Source organism: Hyla sarda, chromosome 1 (assembly GCF_029499605.1).
Source record: "Hyla sarda isolate aHylSar1 chromosome 1, aHylSar1.hap1, whole genome shotgun sequence".
Classification (NCBI taxonomy): Eukaryota; Metazoa; Chordata; class Amphibia; order Anura; family Hylidae; genus Hyla; species Hyla sarda.
The window spans coordinates 107738499-107760441 of record NC_079189.1 but is presented as its reverse complement, the minus strand read 5'-3'; the positions used below and the strand labels follow the sequence as shown (position 1 = coordinate 107760441).

The following is a 21943-nucleotide window of genomic DNA, read 5'->3' as shown; positions in this document are numbered from 1 at the left end:
CCACACATGAGCCCACCCGTTGAAACATAAATGAGCTGCATCCATAAAAAGACCTGTGGTTCTCAATCAGGGTGCCTACAGCTGGTGCATTAGTTGCAGATTGATTTCTCTCCCACCAAGCGATCACTCCACCCATTGAAGCAGACAGGCTCCCTGTCATCAGCTGACTAGTGAGTCAGGTCTCGGCCGCATTGCAACCTGGGAAAAATCTGAGACAAGAGTAATTTTGTATGCTGTTAAAAATAAATAGGGGGGTGAAAATCACAGAAGAATTGTGAGAAAACTGTCACACACAGGTACAGATACTATATTATGAACTACACTAACTTTACAGCCCCTGTAGCATAATCAAAAAAAAAAATCCTGGAATACTCCTTTAAATGCTAGGAATGCTAGGCTCAGGGGGATGTGAATGGGGGGTAGGGGGAGAATGCTAGCGTCAAGGGGATGTGAATGCTAGGCTCCAGGGGGCTGGGAGGGTGTCAATCCCCTGAATATGATTCTTAACCTCTGCCTTCTAATCACACCCCTGAGCCTAGAATTCACATCACTTTCTGCAATAAAGTTCCCACCATCTGACTCAAAAATAAGGATAGTCATTTAAATAGTAAAACCTCTATATCTTGAGAACAGAGGGCATTGAGAAAACGTAAAAACACTGTTGAAATCAGACCACCAAAGGCTATAAAATATTACAAAAAATGTTTGTGGACAAACACTTTTGCACAAACAAATTTTGCATTCATATTACTTACATTTTTTGCAGACAGTAATAATAGAGATAATGTAAATCTATTGTTAATCTATGTTAATGAACATTCAGAATCTTTCTTCTCTATAGAAATGATCAAATTCTATGTTTAAATTTCATATTATAGATATCTAAATAATCATTTTCAGAATATTCTAGATCATCATGACCTTCATTCTAGTTTTTCTGAAACCGCAAGAGGCACAGGATATCCATGTTTGCTTGGCAAGCATCTGTGCCGATCCTCCAGAGGCTACTACAGGACGTTGCAGCAATTAGTCTCTTCTGTACATTGGTCTCCAGACACTTTTTGTATTGTCGCCAGTGTAATTGAGGGTTACCCAGCACTTCAAGAAAACAGCAAAATCGAATTATTTCTGCTACAAGACATGGGAGAGAAATGGCATTTTAACAAAAAACTGAAATAATGGCACATACACTATGTGAACACAGCCTTATGTGTACATGGCCCAACCACACAATGTAATCAAGATTGGCGCTTGTTGACAAAGCCTTCACACAGCTCGAGTAATGGCTGCACAAATAATCCAGCCCGTTTCTGCAGTCACCATTGACCACACATCTCCAAATAAATGTGGAGACGTGCGTCCGAAGATGAATTGTTATTATTTTTTAACAGGTCAAAAAGACCCGATCAGCTGCCGATCGAGCAGTTGCTTGTTTGAAGGCTGATTAATGGTCATATTACAATTGGTGATATCGGCCTGTTCCGTTTCTATTAGCTCCTTGTGATAGGGCCCATAGTCTGCCACGTTTCCAGAACCAACTCTTGTAATTTCAATATTACACTGTGTTTTGACTGCCTAGACCTAGTGTTGGCAAAAACCGTCATTCACCCGACAGCTATCTTTCCCAATCTCTCCATACACATGAATTTTCGGCTTAGTTGTGCATTTATATGTTTTGAATGGAGGGAGGCGGGGTAAGCTGCTGCCAGTTGAAATCACACATGCCCGATCTTTCTTTCTGCCGACATTATCTATTGAGGAGAATTGGGAGGCACCATACACATTAAACAGTTGTCTGGCTCCCTAAATTGGGCGGTTTGGACCACTTTTTTTAAAGGGTATGGGGGGGCTTACAGCGCCCGCCAAGTTTAAAAAACTACTGTGTGTGCTGTAGCTGCCATCTGCTTGAGGTCATGCCGCCGGCACACAAAAGTTACCACTAGCCCACCAGGCATGAACTGACTTGCCATTCAGGTGCACAGAAAAGCTACGTGACAATCTGTCTATTATGAGCAGATATGCCATTCTGGAGCCCGGAAAAGCTAGGTGACAATGTCTCACCTAGCTTTTCCATGCTCCTGACTGGCATGTCTGCTTATAGAAGCTGAGCTAATATAAGCAGATATGCCATTCAGGAGCATGAAAAAGCTAGGTGAGACATTGTCTCCTAGCTTTTCTGGGCTCCTGAATGGCATATCTACTTATAATAGCTCAGCTATTACAGACAGATTTGCCTATAAGATATAGTCAAAGCTGTCTATATAATAGCTGAGCTATGATAAGCAGATATGCCATTCAGGAGCCCAGAAAAGCTAGATGACAATTTCTCACCTAGCTTTTTCGTGCTCCTGAATGGCATATCTGCTTATCATAGCTCACTATTATAGACAGCTTTGACTATATGTTATAGGCAAATCTGTCTATAATAGCTGAGCTATTATAAGCAGATATGCCATTCAGAAGCATGAAAAAGCTAGGTGAGAAATTGTCACCTAGCTTTTCTGTACTCCTTAGTGCCATTTCTGCTTATATTTTTTAAGCTGTCATAGACAGATTTGCCTATAATTTATAGTAAGTTATCCTTATAGGCTATAAGCAGCAATGGCATTCAGGAGCACAGAAAAGCTAGATGACAATTTCTCACCTAGTTTTTTCATGCTCCTGAATGGCATATCTGCTTATAATAGTTCAGCTATTATAGACAAATTTGCCTAGAAGTTATAGACAAACAACCCCTTCCTGCAAAAAAAGTGTTAAAAAAATTTAAAAAGTAATGCAAAATTTAATAAAACCATTCCCTAATAAAAGTTTGAATCATTCCCCTTCTCATGTTTCGCTGTGCTTCTCCGCACCTTCTTTGACACGTGTGGTGTCCCGGTACCGTATTGCCTACCGTACCTTGTATGGTGGTTCCCAAAGTCAGAGTAACTACGCTCAGGCAGGTTCCCCCAGGTGGGACAGCCCCTAGTCGCCTCTCCTCTATTCTAATTCTATGATGTTTCTATGTACATATTTGATAATAATGTGTATATTTAAAGGGGTATTCCAGGGAAAACCTTTTTATATATATCAACTGGCTCTGGAAAGTTAAACAGATTTGTAAATTACTTCTATTAAAAAATCTTAATCCTTCCAATACTTATTAGCTTCTGAAGTTTTCTGTCTGACTGCTTAATGATGATGTCACGTCCCGGGAGCTGTGCATGATGGGAGAATATCCCCATAGGAACTGCACAGCTCCCGGGACGTGAGTCATCAGAGAGCAGTTAGACAGAAAACAACAACTCAACTTCAGAAGCTAATAACTATTGGAAGGATTAAGATTTTTTAATAGAAGTAATTTACAAATCTGTTTAACTTTCCGGAGCCAGTTGATATATAAAAAAAAGTTTTGGCCTGTAATACCCCTTTAATATAATGTATAGTATGCTTACCTTGTTAGCGTTGCAGGACCTCCGGTCATGTGAACATGTTAATTCCTCTATGGTATGTTAGAGGACCTTTGGAGGTCCTTGGGTCACATGCTACCCATAATCCTATGTGAAGGTGATTGACAGAAATATTGGACCAATTAGCTTTAGTCCAGCCCCCGCCCATATAAGGGAGCTGTAGCCAATTATTGCTCTCTTGGGTTGGTGCTCTCGTGGATGCCGGACTAGCAGGACTGATCTGCGCAACTTTCATAGACAAGCTAGGCCTGAAAACCTACCGGCCTCAGCCTAAACTAAACCGTGAGTTCTAAACTAATCCCCGCTAAAGCTAACGTGACTACTGGACCGCAGCTAAATACCCTAAATCCAGTGGAACAGCGCATATCAGTCTACGGCCTCTAAATTGCTTAACAGTCCCAACCACTGTCAATCCTTAAGAGACTTGGCATGTCTAGAGACTGTTCCTGTTATGAAGTTTGCATAAAATCTTCAGTAAAAGTTCCAACTGTTTTCAGCAAACTCTCCGGTTGTGGACATTCAATTATTCTAAACCTCCCTATCGCTCTTGGGAAGGGTGGCAGTAGGACAAGCATTATAGGAGGAGCCCTCATCCTGGCATCACAAATAGAAAAGGTTAACCAGACACCCTTTAGTCACCGCACAGCTACACTCCCTACACCCAACTCCCCCAGGCTATCACACATGCAGCCCCTATGTCAGTGGTCTTCAACCTGCAGACCTCCAGATGTTGCAAAACTACAACACCCAGCATGCCCGGACAGCCGTTGGCTGTCCGGGCATGCTGGGAGTTGTAGTTTTGCAACATCTGGAGGTCGGCAGGTTGAAGACCACTGCCCTGTGTGCTGTGAATGGGGATTGTGATGCTTGAGCAGTCTGACAGGTTAGAACTCTTATGTACCCCAATCTCCATTCACGTTGCATGCACAGGATGTCAACACGTCGCTGGCAAGCAAGCCCTGGGTGTTAACCAAAGAATCAGCGGAGGTGACGTCACATTGGATAGGTGTTACAGTCTGGGGGACATAGCAGACCCTCTACCACACCTCCTTGGCACTCTGGGCCCCCATAAAAGTGAGTTGTTTCTATTTTGTGCTATAAAGATATGCAAACTTTCCATACACTAAGAAATATTCAGCTATCCTGGTAATTTAATGTGCATAAAACATGTGACAAAATTGCTTTGTGTTGCATTTTTTTCATTTTATATACTTTGATAAAAAGGCCCATCACAATCTTCAGCACCAGGCCCATGATGCTCTTCTGAGTGTATGTGTATACAGAATGCTCGGCTCTGTATAACACGCTGGCCTGGTCTATTATTTACAGACTGAGGGTGGGATTAGCTAGTGCCCTGGTGTATTCTGCATCCACGCTGGCTCTGGCACAAATCACTGTGACTGGGTGGAGTGGGGGTGGCGGAGCCTTCAGAAACCATCATCGCAGGTATCTGTATTAGCAGCCCCTCCTACCATACATATCTCCAGAAGAGATCCAGAGGACCATTCGTCTATGCATCCACATCACAGGCAACATTAACCCCATCCTTCCTGCAGCCCTTTGCATGACGGTGCTCTCATCACTTCATAGAGGGAAATGAGCGCTGCCTTCCATTGTATCCAGGCGGGGACCTGTCTGTATCAATGCCCACAGCTGCCAACTCCTCATCCTCCTGTAGAGTGAGGCGGGCATCTCGTCAGCAGCAGCCGCACAATCTCAGCCCTGACATCCAGCTTGTAGTCATTGGGTAAGTGACAGCACATACAGTACCCTGCCCAGGGACTGTGCTCTGCGCTCATTCTATTATTATTATTATTATTATTATTATTATTATTATTGCAATTTACTGAATTGCAATGGATTGTTAATCTCTGCCATGACAATGTCTTCTAAGTCCACATCTCTAATTGCCATGGTTTGTACAGTATGTCACCGGAGCTATTGTAATGCTGTTTGTCCAGTACAAAAGATCAGCCGTGCAATATGTTTTTTTTGTTTATTACACTTATTGTAATATTATTGTTTATTACACTTATTGTAATATTATTGTTTTGTTTATTACACTTATTGTAATATTATTGTTTATTACCCTTATTGTAACATTATTGTTTATTACACTTATTGTAACATTATTGTTTATTACACTTATTGTAATATTATTGTTTATTACACTTATTCCTCTGTGCATAAATGGGCAAAATCAGATGAATAAACATTATGCAATTTAATTAACTTTATTGCCTTTTATGTTGTTACACATTGTCTGATTATTCTGCCAAAAAGTTACCCTGAATATTTGCATATGTAACCCACTAATATAAAAATATACTTAAGAAATGTATAGGTTGTGCTAATAATACATGTGAATGATGTCATTGATGACTCTCAGTAGTGTTGGGTGCGAATATTCGCATTTTGAATTTTTATTCAAATTTGCGAATATATTCGCTATATCTTCGAAATTGCGAATATTCCCTTTTCCCCCACAAATGCGCATATGCGCATATTCGCATATGTGAATATTCGCATATTCCTTCTTTTCACTTGTGGGCCAATTAGAATGATGCAAATACACTTGTCAGAGGTTATCAACAACATCCCTAGCAACCAATAGTAAAGTTGCTCCCCCCCCCCCCCCCCTCACTGGTGTCTTCCTCAAAAAAGCGATTATGCGAATATTCGCATATGCGAATATAACGAATATTCGAAATTTCGCGAATATAGTACGAATATTCGTCTATATATACGCGAAATATTGCAAATTCAAATATGGGCAATGCCGATCATCACTAACTCTCAGCCTCCTGGATAGCTGACATTAGGCAGAGTTAAGATGTACTGTACTACTCTCTGTGCCTGGTGCGTGTTTCAAAAGTTATCTAGGATTAAAAAAATCCTGGAGCAGCGCCACTCTTGTCCTCAGTTTGTTTGTGGTATTGCAACTCAGTTCCATTGAAGTAAATGAAGATAAGTAGTAATACCACACATGAGAAGAGGTTATACCGAATTACCCCTCAGTAGTATCCCATAAGTCATATGAGGAGTTATGCCTAGCTCCGCAGTCATTACACACTCTTGCTACAAGTAGGGTAACTAATAACAAAGGCAAGACAATAGAATGTCAATCCAACTCCTGCTGGATTCCCATTCTATTGTCTTGCCTATCATCAACGTGGGACACGGCCCGCGGCTATCCGTGCCTCTGACTACTCCGATGTCACAGACTACACTCCGTTCAGACTGATGATGAGCTGACTTGCATTTTTTTCCTTCTCTAACTTATAACAAAACATCTGGCCCTAATTGAGAATGCCTACTGTCTGTACTGGAGCACAATGGATGTGGATCAGTGAGAGGGCAGATTTCTGAAATTACTATTATAAACACTTAAATAAATGTACATCATGTACATCAGAGCTATTAAAGGGGTACTCTGGAGGGAAACATGTTTTCAAATCAGCTGGTGCCAGCAGGTTAAACAGATTTGTGAGTTACTTCTATTCAAAAAGCCCAAGCCTTCCAGTACTTACCTGCTGATATATTTTCCAGAAGAAGTTGTGTAGTTCTTTCCAGTCTGACCACAGTGCTCTCTGCTGCCACCTTTGTGCATGCCAGGAACTGTCCAGAGCACGAAGAAATACCCATAGTTCTCTCCTACTCTGGACAGTTCCTGATATGGACAGAGGTGTCAGCAGAGAGCACTGTGGTGAGACAGAAAAGCAGCATTCGGACCCTCCGCGATCAGCTACTTATCCCCTAACCTGTGGATAGGGGATAAGTTAATTCTAGCCACAGTACTCCTTTAAGACCTGAATTGTAGAGCTATATATTTGATTATTATCATGTAAGAAATCTTTCCTATAGATATAAAAATGTAAATTGAGATATGGGTGACACCTGCACAGAAAATTTACAGTAAATAAAAATGATGCCTGAATTGTATACATAAGCACATAATTCATAACAATCCCATGAAAAGGTATAATTGGCTTATAGTAAAAACAGTATTTGTTCATAGAAATATAAGAGACACCTGCGAGACAATAGCACTGTAAGGAAGAGTATATGAAGAATAAGTGATAATAAATAAATGAAGGTATGGGTGACACCCGTGAGACAGCAGCACTGGGATAAGTATATGATAAAATAAAATTGATGTTGAATTCTATAACTATATTTGATAGCATGTCAGAAGTTATTCATATAGTCTAAAGATACATCATTCCTATAGGGTATAGATAAATAATTGCAAATGGAAATATAGGTGGCACATGTGAGAAAATGGTATTGCAGCACAAAATATTTGAAAAATAAAAAATAATGAAGTCCTGGGGACACTTAACAGTAAATAGAGATATGTGTGACTGTTATAGAAAATATAATAAAAAAAAAAAAAAAAAAAAAAATATATATCATAATCTTGTAGAAACTGTTAGTACTAGAGTCTGCAAATGTATTGATATTTTATTGTGACATGATGACACTCACTATTTGTCACTGGAAAATTCAACATATTTTAGGAACTTTTTCTTTCGTCAATAACTAATATGGTAGAACACCAGCTGGTATATATATATATATATATATATATATATATATATATATATATATATATATATATATATACCCAAAAAACTCGGCTTATACTCGAGTGAACTCTCCGCCCTCGGTGGTCTTCAACCTGTGGACCTCCAGATGTTTCAAAACTACAACTCCCAGCAAGCCCGGGCAGCCATCGGCTTTCCGGGCTTGCTGGGAGTTGTAGTTTTGAAACCTCTGGAGGTCCGCAGGTTGAAGACCACTGCGGCCTTCGACATCATCCAGCCCCCCCCCCCCCCCCTCACCCCCTTTAGTTATGCACTCACCTCCGCTCGGCGGGACGTTAGGGTGCGCTATCCGGTGGGATAGTGGTTCCGGGCTGCCATCTTCACCGGGGGGGGGGGGCCTCTTCTCCGTGCTTCGGGCCCGGCCCTGGAATAGTCGCATTGCCTTGACGAGGACGCAGAGGGACGTTCATTACTAACATCCCTCTGCGTCGTCGTCAAGGCAACGTCTCTATTCCGGGCCCGAGGCGCGGAGAAGAGGCCCCCCGGTGAAGATGGCAGCCCAGAACCACTATCCCACCGGACAGTCCTGCAGCACCGGATCAGCGCGCCCTAACGTCCCGCCGTGCGGAGGTGAGTACAAAACTAAAGGGAGTGAGAGGGGGGGGGGGGCTGGATGATGTCGAAGGCCACAGTGGTCTTCAACCTGCGGACCTCCAGAGGTTTCAAAACTACAACTCCCAGCAAGCCCAGACAGCCGATGGCTGCCCGGGCTTGCTGGGAGTTGTAGTTTTGAAAGATCTGGAGGTCCGCAGGTTGAAGACCACTGTATCAGACATTGACAAGCGGTGATGAAGGGGGCTGATGACATGTGGTGATGATGACAAGGGGATGATGAAGGGGGGGTGTGGGATGATGACTAGGGGATGATGAGGGGGGGGTGGGATTATGACAAGGGGATGATGAAGGGGGGGGGGGTGTGGGATGATGACAGGGGTATGATGAAGGGGGGGGGGTGGGATGATGACAAGGGGATGATGAAGGGTGGTGTGGGATGATGACAAGGGGATGATGAAGGGGGGGAGGGGATGATGACAAGGGGATGATGAAGGGGGGTGGGATGATGACAAGGGGATGATGACAAGGGGATGATGAAGAGGGGGTGTGGGATGATGACAAGGGGATGATGACAGGCGGAGATGATGACAGGCGGTGATGATGAAGGGGGGATGATGACAGGCGGTGATGATGGAGGGATGATGACAGGGTGATGATGATGAGGGTGTTAATGACGGGGGTCTGGATGATGACAGGGGGGATGATTTATTTCCCACCCTAGGCTTATACTCGAGTCAATAACTTTTCCTGGGATTTTAGGGGGAAATTAGGGGCCTCGGCTTATATTCGGGTCGGCTTATACTCGAGTATATACGGTAGTTCTCAGCTCTCTGTGTATAAGGGTGCATATGGAAAAAGTTGTCAATCCCAGAATGAGCAGAGGTTTACATGAATAAATTACAAGTTATTCTAGGACTGTTACCCACAATATTGGCCCAGCTCCTCCTCTAAACCATGCTGCCTGCAGATTAAAATGTTTTTCAGTGTGACAGATTACTTTTAAAACAGACATCTCACATGTATTCCAGCTGGAGCTGGGAGCATGGTGGCTGGCAATAGGGGCACAGAGTAGTTGTCACCTTGGGGAAGATTGTGGCTGGCAATGGGCAACACCTTGGTGTTTGGGGCTTGCGATAACAAGCACAGTATGAGGAAGTGGCATTGTAAGGCAGGCATACTATAGGGGTATTCAACTGGAGAAAAAACAGACATGGTCCACATCCACAACATGCACCTTTTATCTAATGCTTCTCAGCAACATTTATTAAACTAACAGGTCGTTAGTGTGCTTTATGAGGTGCTAGCCCACTAGCCATGTCACGGCCACCTGTAAGTAGTGGGTCCCTATATTCCCTAGCATACAGTGCATAGTGAAAATATTCCGCCCCCTTGAACTTTTCGACCTTTTGCCACATTTCAGATTTCAAACATAAAGATATAAAACTGTAATATTTTTTTGAAGAATAAACAACAAGTGGGACACAATCATGAAGTGGAACAAAATTTATTGGATATTTCAAACTTTGTTAACAAATAAAAAACTAAAGAATTGGGCGTGCAAAATTATTCAGCCCCTTTACTTTCAGTGCAGCAAACTCTCTCCAGAAGTTCAGTGAGGATCTCTGAATGATCCAGTATTAACTAAATGACTAATGATGATAAATAGAATCCACCTGTGTGTAATTAAGTCTCCGCATAAATGCACCTTCACTGTGATAGTCTCAAAGGTCCGTTTAAAGCGCAGAGAGCATCATGAAGAACAAGGAACACACCAGGCAGGTCCGAGATACTGTTGCGGAGAAGTTTAAAGCTGGATTTGGATACAAAAAGATTTCTCAAGCTTTAAACATCCCAAGGAACAATGTGCAAGCGATAATATTGAAATGGAAGGATTATCAGACCACTTCAAATCTACGAAGACCTGGATGTCCCTTTATACTTTCAGCTCATACAAGGAGAAGACTGATAAGAGATGCAGCCAAGAGGCCCATGATCACTCTGGATGAACTGCAGAGATCTACAGCTGAGGTGGGAGACTCTGTCTATAGGACAACAATCAGTCGTATACTGCACAAATCTGGCCTTTATGGAAGAGTGGCAAGAAGAAAGCCATTTCTTAAAGATATCCATAAAAAGTGTCATTTAAAGTTTGCCACAAGCCCCCTGGGAGACACACCAAATATGTGGAGGAAGGTGCTCTGGTCAGATGAAACCAAAATCGAACTTTTAACAACAATGCAAAACGTTATGTTTGGCGTAAAAGCAACACAGCTCAACACCCTGAACACACCATCCCCACTGTCAAACATGGTGGTGGCGGCATCATAGTTTGGGCCTGCTTTTCTTCAGCAGGGACAGGGAAGATGGTTACAATTGATGGGAAGATGGATGGAGCCAAATACAGGACCATTCTGGAAGAAAAGCTGATGGAGTTTGCAAAAGACCTGAGACTGGGGCGGAGATTTGTCTTCCAACAAGACAATGATCCAAAACATAAAGCAAAATCTACAATGGAATGGTTCACAAATAAACATATCCAGGTGTTAGAATGGCCAAGTTAAAGTCCAGACCTGAATCCAATCAAGAATCTGTGGAAAGAACTGAAAACTGCTGTTCACAAACGCTCTCCATCCAACCTCACTGAGCTCCAGCTGTTTTACAAGGAGGAGTGGGGAAAAATGTCAGTCTCTGGGTATGTCTCTATCAGTTTTGCACATTCAAAGTGACTTACAGCTGTAATCGCAGCAAAAGGTGGTGCTACAAAGTATTAACTTAAGGGGGCTGAATAATTTTGCACGCTCAATTTTTTTGTTTTTTATTTGTTAAAAAAGTTTGAAATATCCAATAAATTTTGTTCCACTTCATGATTGTGTCCCACTTCATAATTGTGACCCTTGGACACCAGCATGAGGGTGTCCAAGGGTCATGGACTCGAGATGGCCGATTGACAAGGCTGCAGGAGGAATGCAGTTTGCAGCAACCTTGCTGTGACAGAGTTTTACCAAACATGTGCCTTCAGATGTTGCCAAACTACAACTCCAAGCATGCCTGGACAGTCAAAGGAGTTCTAGGCATGCTGGGCGTTGTAGTTTTGCAAAAGCTGTAGGCACACAGCTGAAGGTAACACTGCTGTAAAACAGAGTTATTCAAACACTGTACCTCCAACTATTCCAAAACTACAAGTCCCAGCATTACAGGACTGCCTAAGGATGACACACATGAATGACATAGGAAGATATAAGTTATGCATTCACCATATTGTCTTTGGTGGTGGAGTACAGGCAATCTCCAGAAATCATTGTGTGTGTATGTGTGCGTGTGTGTGTGTGTGTGTGTGTGTGTGGCATAAAACCAGAGAGGAAAGGATTACAGAGCAGGGCTGCCATGCTCCTCCAAGAGCAGTGAGTCAGCAGAGTGAGGGAGGGGGAGGCGTCATCACAGTGCAGGCAAGTGAAGGACACCCCCCTCCCTCTGAGACAATTGAAAAGACATTAAGCAGCTGTAATATGCTATTTTTTAATGAAATATGGCTGATAGAGACATAACAATTACATGGACATGATCAGGATGAGGTACTGGGTAACATATTACAGTTTAGTTTTTTTGTGAAATCTGACCGATACACTTTAAGCTTTTATTTTAGATGGTAACATAGGTCTTTAAGATTAGGTTAGGACAATTCTTAAACTTGCTGAATTATTTAGTGCCATATCAAAAGCTTAGTGTTAAGATGTCAAGGACTAGTGCTTTTCTATCACATGACTATATTGAGCAACACATTTATCATATGTGCTCATTAATCTTACATCACATGGGAATACTACCTTCCATCTCCAAGTTGTTATTTAATATGACTTTATTGTACAACTCAATGTTGTAACTTTTGCCAGTTCCAAGTTGTTCTTTTTTCCTTCATTAATCTAGTCTTCATCTATTATTCAGGCCCTGAGGATTCTGGACGCTATTGAGCAGTTAATCTCAATGTATGACATCCGTCAACAAGGAGCTGCTCTGTGATAATTTGTGACTAATTCTACAAGAACTACAGTACAGACCAAAAGTTTGGACACACCTTCTCATTCAGAGTTTTCTTTATTTTCATGACTATGAAAATTGTAGATTCACACTGAAGGCATCAAAACTATGAATTGGAATTAGAAATGTAACAAAAAAGTGTGAAAATATGTCATATTCTAGGTTCTAGCCACCTTTTGCTTTGATAACTGCTTTGCACACTCTTGGCATTCTCTTGATGAGCTTCAAGAGGTAGTCACCTGAAATGGTCTTCCAACAGTCTTGAAGGAGTTCCCAGAAATGCTTAGCACTTGTTGGCCCTTTTTGCCTTCACTCTGCGGTCCAGCTCACCTCAAACCATCTCGATTGGGTTCAGGTCCGGTGACTGTGGAGGCCAGGTCATCTGGCGCAGCACCCCATGACTCTCCTTCTTGGTCAAATAGCCCTTACCCAGCCTGGAGGTGTGTTTGGGGTCATTGTCCTGTTGAAAAATAAATGATGGTCCAACTAAACGCAAACCAGATGGAATAGCATGCCGCTGCAAGATGCTGTGGTAGCCATGCTGGTTCAGTATGCCTTCAATTTTTAATAAATCCCCAACAGTGTCACCAGCAAAGCACCCACTACACCATCACACCTCCTTCTCCACACCAGCACACCTGTGAAGTGAAAACCATTTCAGGTTACTACCTCTTGAATCTCAACAAGAGAATGCCAAGAGTGTGCAAAGCAGTAATCAAAGGAAAAGGTGGCTACTTTGAAGAACCTAGAATATGACATATTTTCAGTTGTTTCACACTTTTTTTTTGTATATAATTCCACATGTGTTAATTCATAGTTTTGATGCCTTCAGTGTGAATCTACAATTTTCATAGTCATGAAAATAAAGAAAACTCTGAATGAGAAGGTGTGTCCAAACTTTTGGTCTGTACTGTATGTAGTATTCTACATTATACTATGTAGTGTTGTACATTGTACTTTGTAGTTTTGCACATTGCACTATGTAGTATTCTACATTGTACTATGTAGTGTTGCACTATGTAGTATTCTACATTGTACTATGTAGTGTTGTACTATGTAGTGTTGTATGTTGCACTATGTAGTGTTGTACTATGTAGTGTTGTATGTTGTACTATGTAGTGTTGTATGTTGTACTATGTAGTATTGTACATTGTACTATGTAGTGTTGTACTATGTCGTGTTGTACATTGTACTATGTAGTGTTGTACTATGTCATTGTTACGCCGAGCGCTCCGGGTCCCCGCTCCTCCCCAGAGCGCTCGCTACATCCTCGCTGCTGCAGCGCCCCGGTCAGATCCACTGACCGGGTGCGCTGCGATACCGCCTCCAGCCGGGATGCGATTCGCGATGCGGGTGGCGCCCGCTCGCGATGCGCACCCCGGCTCCCGTACCTGACTCGCTCTCCCTCGGTCCTGTCCCGGCGCGCGCGGCCCCGCTCCCTAGGGCGCGCGCGTGCCGGGTCTCTGCGATTTAAAGGGCCACTGCGCCACTGATTGGCGCAGTGGTTCTAATTAGTGTCTTCACCTGTGCACTCCCTATGTATACCTCACTTCCCCTGCACTCCCTCGCCGGATCTTGTTGCCATCGTGTCAGTGAAAGCGTTTCCTTGTGTGTTCCTAGCCTGTGTTCCAGACCTCCTGCCGTTGCCCCTGACTACGATCCTTGCTGCCTGCCCCGACCTTCTGCTACGTCCGACCTTGCTTTTGTCTACTCCCTTGTACCGCGCCTATCTTCAGCAGTCAGAGAGGTTGAGCCGTTGCTAGTGGATACGACCTGGTTACTACCGCCGCAGCAAGACCATCCCGCTTTGCGGCGGGCTCTGGTGAACACCAGTAGTAACTTAGAACCGGTCCACTAGCACGGTCCACGCCAATCCCTCTCTGGCACAGAGGATCCACCTCCTGCCAGCCGGCATCGTGACAGTCATGTTGTACATTGTACTATGTAGTATTGTACATTGTACTATGTAGTGTTGTACTATGTCGTGTTGTACATTGTACTATGTAGTGTTGGACGCTTAACTTGGCATTGAGATTGTTTCCAAATTTGGGTTGATCTGTCACTTGTAGAGAATTTGTCTGTCACAATGTAACAGGAAAAATAGTTTTCTGTTAGAAAAATAAAGCTGAACACATCGCTTTCTCAGAGTGGTTGCTATAGAAACCAGTGATGTCATTACCGATGTCTCAAGATTTCTTGTGGCAGGGATGTTGAAAAAGTATGTCTTCTGATATTCAGCTTGTCCACAGACAGTGATTTCTGTATATAGAGACATGCAAGGAATACAAAGATCATGTGCTCCCTGCTACTTTTTTTATTGTAAAAATATAAATTCCTCTCTCCTATTCCATGCATGTGGTAGGACACCCATACAGCGCTGATAGCTGGGGCCTGTTTTGTATTTAGGCCTTGTCATAAAAAGCACATAAAATATACTTCCCATTGTTTTCAGTGATAATTCATATGTGAATCAGGATTTTCATCTTAGTACAAGAAACTACATAACGCATGTTCTTCTGCCCTATGTAGAATCTAAGGCGGAGGTAGAGGTCCTTCCAGCACTCTGGCTGTGCTTGGAGTATCCATCTATATATTTAAAGCATACATGTTGACTTACTAGGTCATCCAGATTCTTACAGTCTTTTAATTGTCTTGCTTTTGTATTTGGCTCACAAAGCCCTCCTGTTCTGCTGCTCACTCATTCTGACATTCACTGCTCAAGAAGGGGCAAAAACACTGCCAGATAGCGACAGACAACACTGTTGTTTATTAAGGATTTTCCCTGCCTAAAATCTTCAGTAGTATTATACTATTTTACTACTTTACAGTATACTTCTTTACCATGCAGTACAATAAATGCCAAAGGTACCTTGTATGAGCAAGTGCTTATATGTTCTACCCTGACTAATTCTACTACAGATTTAATCTGCTCAATGCAACTGTGGTGTCCTGGTACCGTATGGTATACCGTACCTTGTTTGGTGGTCCCCAAAGTCAGAGTTACTTCGTTCCAGTAGGGTCCTCCTGGTGGGATAGCCCCTAGTCACCTCTTCCTTCTTCAATTTTGTGATGTTTAATTGTATATATTTAATTCTGTATATAGTGTCGCAGGACCTTAAGTCATGTGACTAATGTTAATTCTATTAAGGTATGTTAAAGGACCTTCCTAGGTCCCATGTGTGGTCACATGTCTAGACCATAATTCCTTGTAAAGTGAATGACAGATGGTATGGACCAATGAGCTCAAGGCCAGCCCCTGCCCATATAAGGGAGCTGCCAGCCAATCCTCGCTCTCTTGCTCCTGAGCTGCAAAGCAAGCAGCATATCTCTTGGGTTCCGGACTAGCAGAGAGTAGAGATCCTTGCAACTTTCATGGACAAGACCAGGCCGAAGCCTGGTAATACTAAACCGTGAGTTATAATACAACTCCCTGCTAAAGTCCGCATGACTGCTGGACCTAAACTCAATCCCCTAAATCCAGCGGAACAGCTCATATAAATCTCCTGAGCTTAAAACTCACAAGGTCCCAACCAACTGTCAGGATCCTCATAGACTCTGATTGTACAAATCACACTTCTTAAAGAAACAGACAAGTAGCGGCACTAGTATCCTCAATCTTCAATCACCTCTTAGGATCTCTGGGATAGCTGAGAGAGTCTCTGTTCTGACCCAACGGTGGTGCTCGGACAGAGAGTCAGGCATGAGTTAAAATGTAATGACATAAAGAAAACATAGCCTGCACTCACCGTACAGTACGGGTCTCGCGGCCAGGGACTTCAGACCTCTTGATAGCGTGGGACATACAGTGTCTGCTGATAGCGCTCAGAATACAGGCAACTGCCGGCGGTTTCGCGTTACAATCAACGCTTCTTCCAGCCTTCTTCCGGAAGAAGCGTTGATTGTAACGCGAAACCGCCGGCAGTTGCCTGTATTCTGAGCGCTATCAGCAGACGCTGTGTATCCCACTCTATCAAGAGGTCCGAAGTCCGTGGCCGCGAGACCCGTACTGTACGGTGAGTGCAGGCTATGTTTTCTTTATGTCATCTGATTGTACAAAGACTATTCCTGTTTGTTTCTACATAAAACCTCAGTAAAAGTTCAGACAGTTTTCTGAAACCTCCAGTTGTGGACATACATTTATTATACCTCCCTTTCGCTCTTGGGACGGGTGGCGATAGGACAAGCATATACAGAGGAGCCCTCACCCTGGCATCACGACAGTTAAGGGTTAAACCAGCACCCTTTCATCACTGCACAGCTACACCCCATATACCCTACACCCCCACAAGCTGACCACACAACTACCACATATAACCTAGAACAACACATTGCAGCAGAAGATGGTAAAAATCTATATTTTATTTGATATACATTAAAAGACAGAAAACATTGTATAAAAAAAATCATTAGATGATTTTCCATTGGAAAGGAGATGATTTGTGCATCACCACATTATATATGTAGACACAAATAACTGTAGGCTAGGTGCACAAGCACCAGCATATAGTATACACAAAATATATGGTCGGGTAAGTGTCACGATTCGGCTTACGGGTTGTGGATCCGCTGTGTCAGCGAGGGATTGGCGTGGACCGTGCTAGTGGACCGGTTCTAAGAGGCTACTGGTTTTCACCAGAGCCCGCCGCAAAGCGGGATGGTCTTGCTGCGGCAGTAGCAACCAGGTCGTATCCACTAGCAACGGCTCAACCTCGCTGACTGCTGAGAAGGCGTGGGACAGAAGGACTAGGCAGAGGCAAGGTCAGACGTAGCAGAAGGTCGGGGGCAGGCAGCAAGGTTCGTAGTCAGGATGGATAGCAGAAGTTCAGGTAACACAGGCTTTGGACACACTAAACGCTTTCACTGGCACAAGGCAACAAGATCCGGCAAGGGAGTGCAGGGGAAGTGAACAGATATAGTCTGGGAGCAGATGGGAGCCAATTAAGCTAATTGGGCCAGGCACCAATCATTGGTGCACTGGCCCTTTAAGTCTCAGAGAGCTGGCGCGCGCGCGCCCTAGAGAGCGGAGCCGCGCGCGCCAGCACATGACAGCAGGGGACCGGGACGGGTAAGTGACCTGGGATGCGATTCGCGAGCGGGCGCGTCCCGCTGTGCGAATCGCATCCCCGACGGCCATGACAGTGCAGCGCTCCCGGTCAGCGGGACTGACCGGGGCGCTGCGGGGAGAGAGACGCCGTAAGCGCTCCGGGGAGGAGCGGGGACCCGGAGCGCTAGGCGTAACAGTAAGTATCAACACTACACTAGGCCATAATAAAAGTACAAGTGCAAATAATATGTAAAAAAAAGCAGCCAAGGTGCAGAGATTTTACCTAAGTCTGAGCAGAGCAAACATACACACCAACACAAGCTCACCCCTACGCATGTTGAGTTTATGGGTTGGATTGGGCATATGAGAAGTTAAACGCACTAGAGCAATGCAACGACTATAACTCACAACTGGAAGGATAACAACAAAAATATTCTTCTAGTCATTTCATTAATAAATGGATTAAATTACAAACTTCTGCATAAAGTTACTTTTTTGGATATGTCGTTCTTTGGTGGAACTAACAGTAAAATATATTTATATCAGTTTAAAAAAACACACACACACAAGAAAAGCAGCAAAAACCATTACATGCCACTTGGTGTTGTGGTTTCCCAGTACCGCATTTCATACGGTACTTATTTATCTATGGGTCCCCGTAGCCAGAGTCCCTAGGACCTAGTAATGTCTGTTAGTCAGTCCGCCCCTAGTCGCCTCTATTATAGTATATAGATTTCTAATTTGTCCATAGAATAATGTATATAGTATTATTTCTGTATTTAAATTGTTAAATACTTGTTTCTATTAGCGTTGCAGGACCTGCGGGTCATGTGACAAGGTGAACTCTATGGTTTTAGCTTGAGGACCTTTGGAGGCCCTCTTACGTCAGTAATCCCATCACACCATGTACTGGTGAATGGCAGACGTTCGGACCAATCAGATTCGCCACGCCCCCTGCCCATATAAGGGAGCGGCGGCCATCTTCTCCCTCTCTTTCTCCTGGCTCTTGATGAGAGAAGACCTATATCGCAGTAATCGCAGTGAGTTAGGCCTGAGCCTTGCGGCAACGGCTGAATGATCTACATTATAGAGTGTGTCATCCCCTAAGCACTCTGCAGTATCACCGGACTAATATTTCCCCTAAATCCGGACGGATCTGCACATCACTACCTAAATTCAGAGACTACAAGTTTAATGCAAGGTCCGCAACTTCTGCCAGTCGCTAAGCAACCTAAGAACTGTTATATAAGACTGTTACTACGCATTGGATATTGCAAGCACTGCAGTTAAGTTATTCAAGTTCAAGTTAAATCTGCTTGTGGACCTTCAGTCATTTCATTGCACCTATCGCTTCTGGTAAGGGCGGCGATAGGCCGGAACATAGATTCAGCATACCAGCCCTCACCCTGGCGTCACGACTGACAGGGTTAATATTAACCCCTCATATATCAACATCATACCATCCCTACCATACACCCCCCAAGAGCTTCCACAGTGTATTGGTGTATAGTATATTGGGTGGATGAAATAAATAAGCCTTGACTCTATTGCCTAAGGCAGTGTTTTCCAACCAGGGTGCCTGCAGCTGTTGCAAAACTACAACTCCCAGAATGCCCGGACAGCCTCCGGCTGTCCGGGCATTCTGGGAGTTGTAGTTTTGCAACAGCTGGAGGCATCCTGGTTGGGAAACACTGGCCTAAGGGCTCCCGTAATCTTGCAGTCTGCTATATCCACATGCACACTGATGCAGCAAAGCACTTTGTCCTGCTGACCACTAATCACATGTTAGCCATCTGTCCTTTATCTGACATGTTACTCTACAGGTTCCTGTACATATATCATTAACTGAGGCCAAAGGAACTTTGGACAATAATTTTGTTAAATTTTGAAGGACACAGCGGCTTTAAGTGGTTAATAATTCCCCCAGGGACATCTTGCCAATATTAATAAGCTGCTTGTAATGTTAATAATTGAGCCAATGTTTACAGCTCACTTGTGAAGGTGCATTATACTACTGTGTTTCCCAGACCAAACAGTAGATATACTAAAAGTAACAACATTGAAGTAGTATTAGATGGTACATTTGATTACTAAAAGAAACACACAGTGCCAGGCTGGCATTGACGCACATAGCACTGATTCTATCATGACAGTGAATAACAGCATTCATGCATGAGAGACTCCAGCAGTAAACACTACTGACTTGAATGCCACTGTGAAGGACAAATGAAATTGTTATATAATAACTGGAAATGTATAGTTTACAGTTTCTAAAACTTTTAGGACATCGTGTTCATCTTTTCCTCTCTTTTTCAGAAAGGGATTGTCACGGGGAAACACAGACCCTCGGCTCTCAGAAGGAGACCCTCTACCAGTACACTTTACACGGCCTGTACAGGAAGCCATCCATAACTACAACTGGTACAATAGTATTTTTCTAGTTTTCTTTTCAGACATAATGTGATTTGTGAATATATGTATCTATATTGAAACTATCCTACCAAAAGAAAATCAACATATCCAATAGGAAGCATTAAAAAAGACAAGAGTCTAGATCAAATATAGCATTAGTACCTGGCTACAGATTTGCATATTGATTTTGTTTGTGCTATTGCTGCTTTTGGTGTCTGTAGCTAGTTAATGTTCTTTGAATATCATTTTATTTATTTATATATATATATATATATATATATATATATATATATATATATATATATACACACACACTAAAACTGGAATGTCTTTTTAAATATATTCTTCAGTGTGATCATTTCAGTGGAGTGTACTAATAATAATATGCATTGCTGGCCCCATTGACAAAGTTCCATGAGAGTTTTCCTATATGTTCACCCTTCCATATCTTTGTGATAACAAGCTCCCCTCTTGTGTCTGTTTTGGAAAAACATGTATTCCCCATGAAATAACAATCCTAGATCATTTTCTCATATAGCTCTGTGTTGTGATGTTCCTGTGTATGCATGATTAAAGGGATACTCCGGTGGGGAAAAAAATAACAATTGGTGCCAGAAAGTTAAACAGATTTGTAAATTACTTCTATTAAAAAATCTTAATCCTTCCAGTACTTATTAGCTGCTGAATACTACAGAGGAAATTATTTTCTTTTTGGAACACAGAGCTCTCTGCTGACATCACGAGCACAATGCTCTCTGCTGACATCTCTGTCCATTTTAAGAACTGTCCAGAGTAGGAGAAAATATCCATAGCAAACATATGCTGCTCTTGTCAGTTCCTAAAATGGACAGAGATGTCAGCAGAGAGCACTGTGCTCGTGATTCAGCAGAGAGCACTGTGTTCCAAAAAGAAAATAATTTCCTCTGTAGTATTCAGCAGCTAATAAGTACTGGAAGGATTGAGATTTTTTAATAGCAGTAATTTACAAATCTGGTTAACTTTCTGGCACCAGTTGATTTGAAAAAAAAAAAAAAAAGTTTCCCACCCGAGTACCCCTTTAACCCCTTAAGGACCCAGCCATTTTACACCTTAGGACCCGGCCATTTTTTGCACATCTGACCACTGTCACTTTAAACATTAATAACTCTGTAATGCTTTTAGTTATCATTCTGATTCCGAGACTGTTTTTTCGTGACATATTCTACTTTAACTTAGTGGTAACATTTTTTGGTAACTTGCATCCTTTCTTGGTGAAAAATCCCAAAATTTGATGAAAAATTTTAAAATTTTGCATTTTTCTAACTTTGAAGCTCTCTGCTTGTAAGGAAAATGGATATTCCAAATATTATTTTATTTTATTCACATATACAATATGTCTACTTTATGTTTGCATCATAAAATTGACGAGTTTTTACTTTTGGAAGACATCAGAGGGCTTCAAAGTTCCGCAGCAATTTTCCAATTTTTCACAAAATTTCCAAAATCACAATTTTTCAGGGACCAGTTCAGGTTTGAAGTGGATTTGAAGGGTCTTCATCTTAGAAATACCCCACAAATGACCCCATTATAAAAACTGCACCCCCCAAAATATTCAAAATGACATTCAGTCAGCATTTTAACCCTTTAGGTGTTTCACAGGAATAGCAGCAAAGTGAAGGAGAAAATTCACAATTTCCATTTTTTACACTCGCATGTTCTTGTAGACCCAATTTTTGAATTTTTACAAGGGGTAAAAGGAGAAAATGTATACTTCTATTTGTAGCCCAATTTCTCTCGACTAAGCACATACCTCATATGTCTATGTAAAGTGTTCGGCGGGCGCAGTAGAGGGCTCAGAAGGG

The 21943-nt window shown here is 42.6% G+C and overlaps 1 protein-coding gene across 2 annotated transcripts in view; it reads left to right on the top strand.

The window, feature by feature from the left end:
* The window catches only part of FAM149A (family with sequence similarity 149 member A), a 109392-nt gene that overhangs the window by 49125 nt on the left and 38324 nt on the right, over nt 1-21943 (top strand). Inside the window, exons 1-2 of one of the 2 annotated variants that reach the window (XM_056559446.1) lie at nt 4611-5196; nt 20007-20111. In XM_056559446.1, coding sequence (XP_056415421.1) covers nt 5093-5196; nt 20007-20111 — 209 coding nt within the window. In that variant the 5' untranslated portion in view covers nt 4611-5092. Of the gene's footprint in view, nt 1-4610; nt 5197-20006; nt 20112-21943 lie in introns of those variants that run through there. The other variant, XM_056559437.1, reaches the window with a different exon arrangement.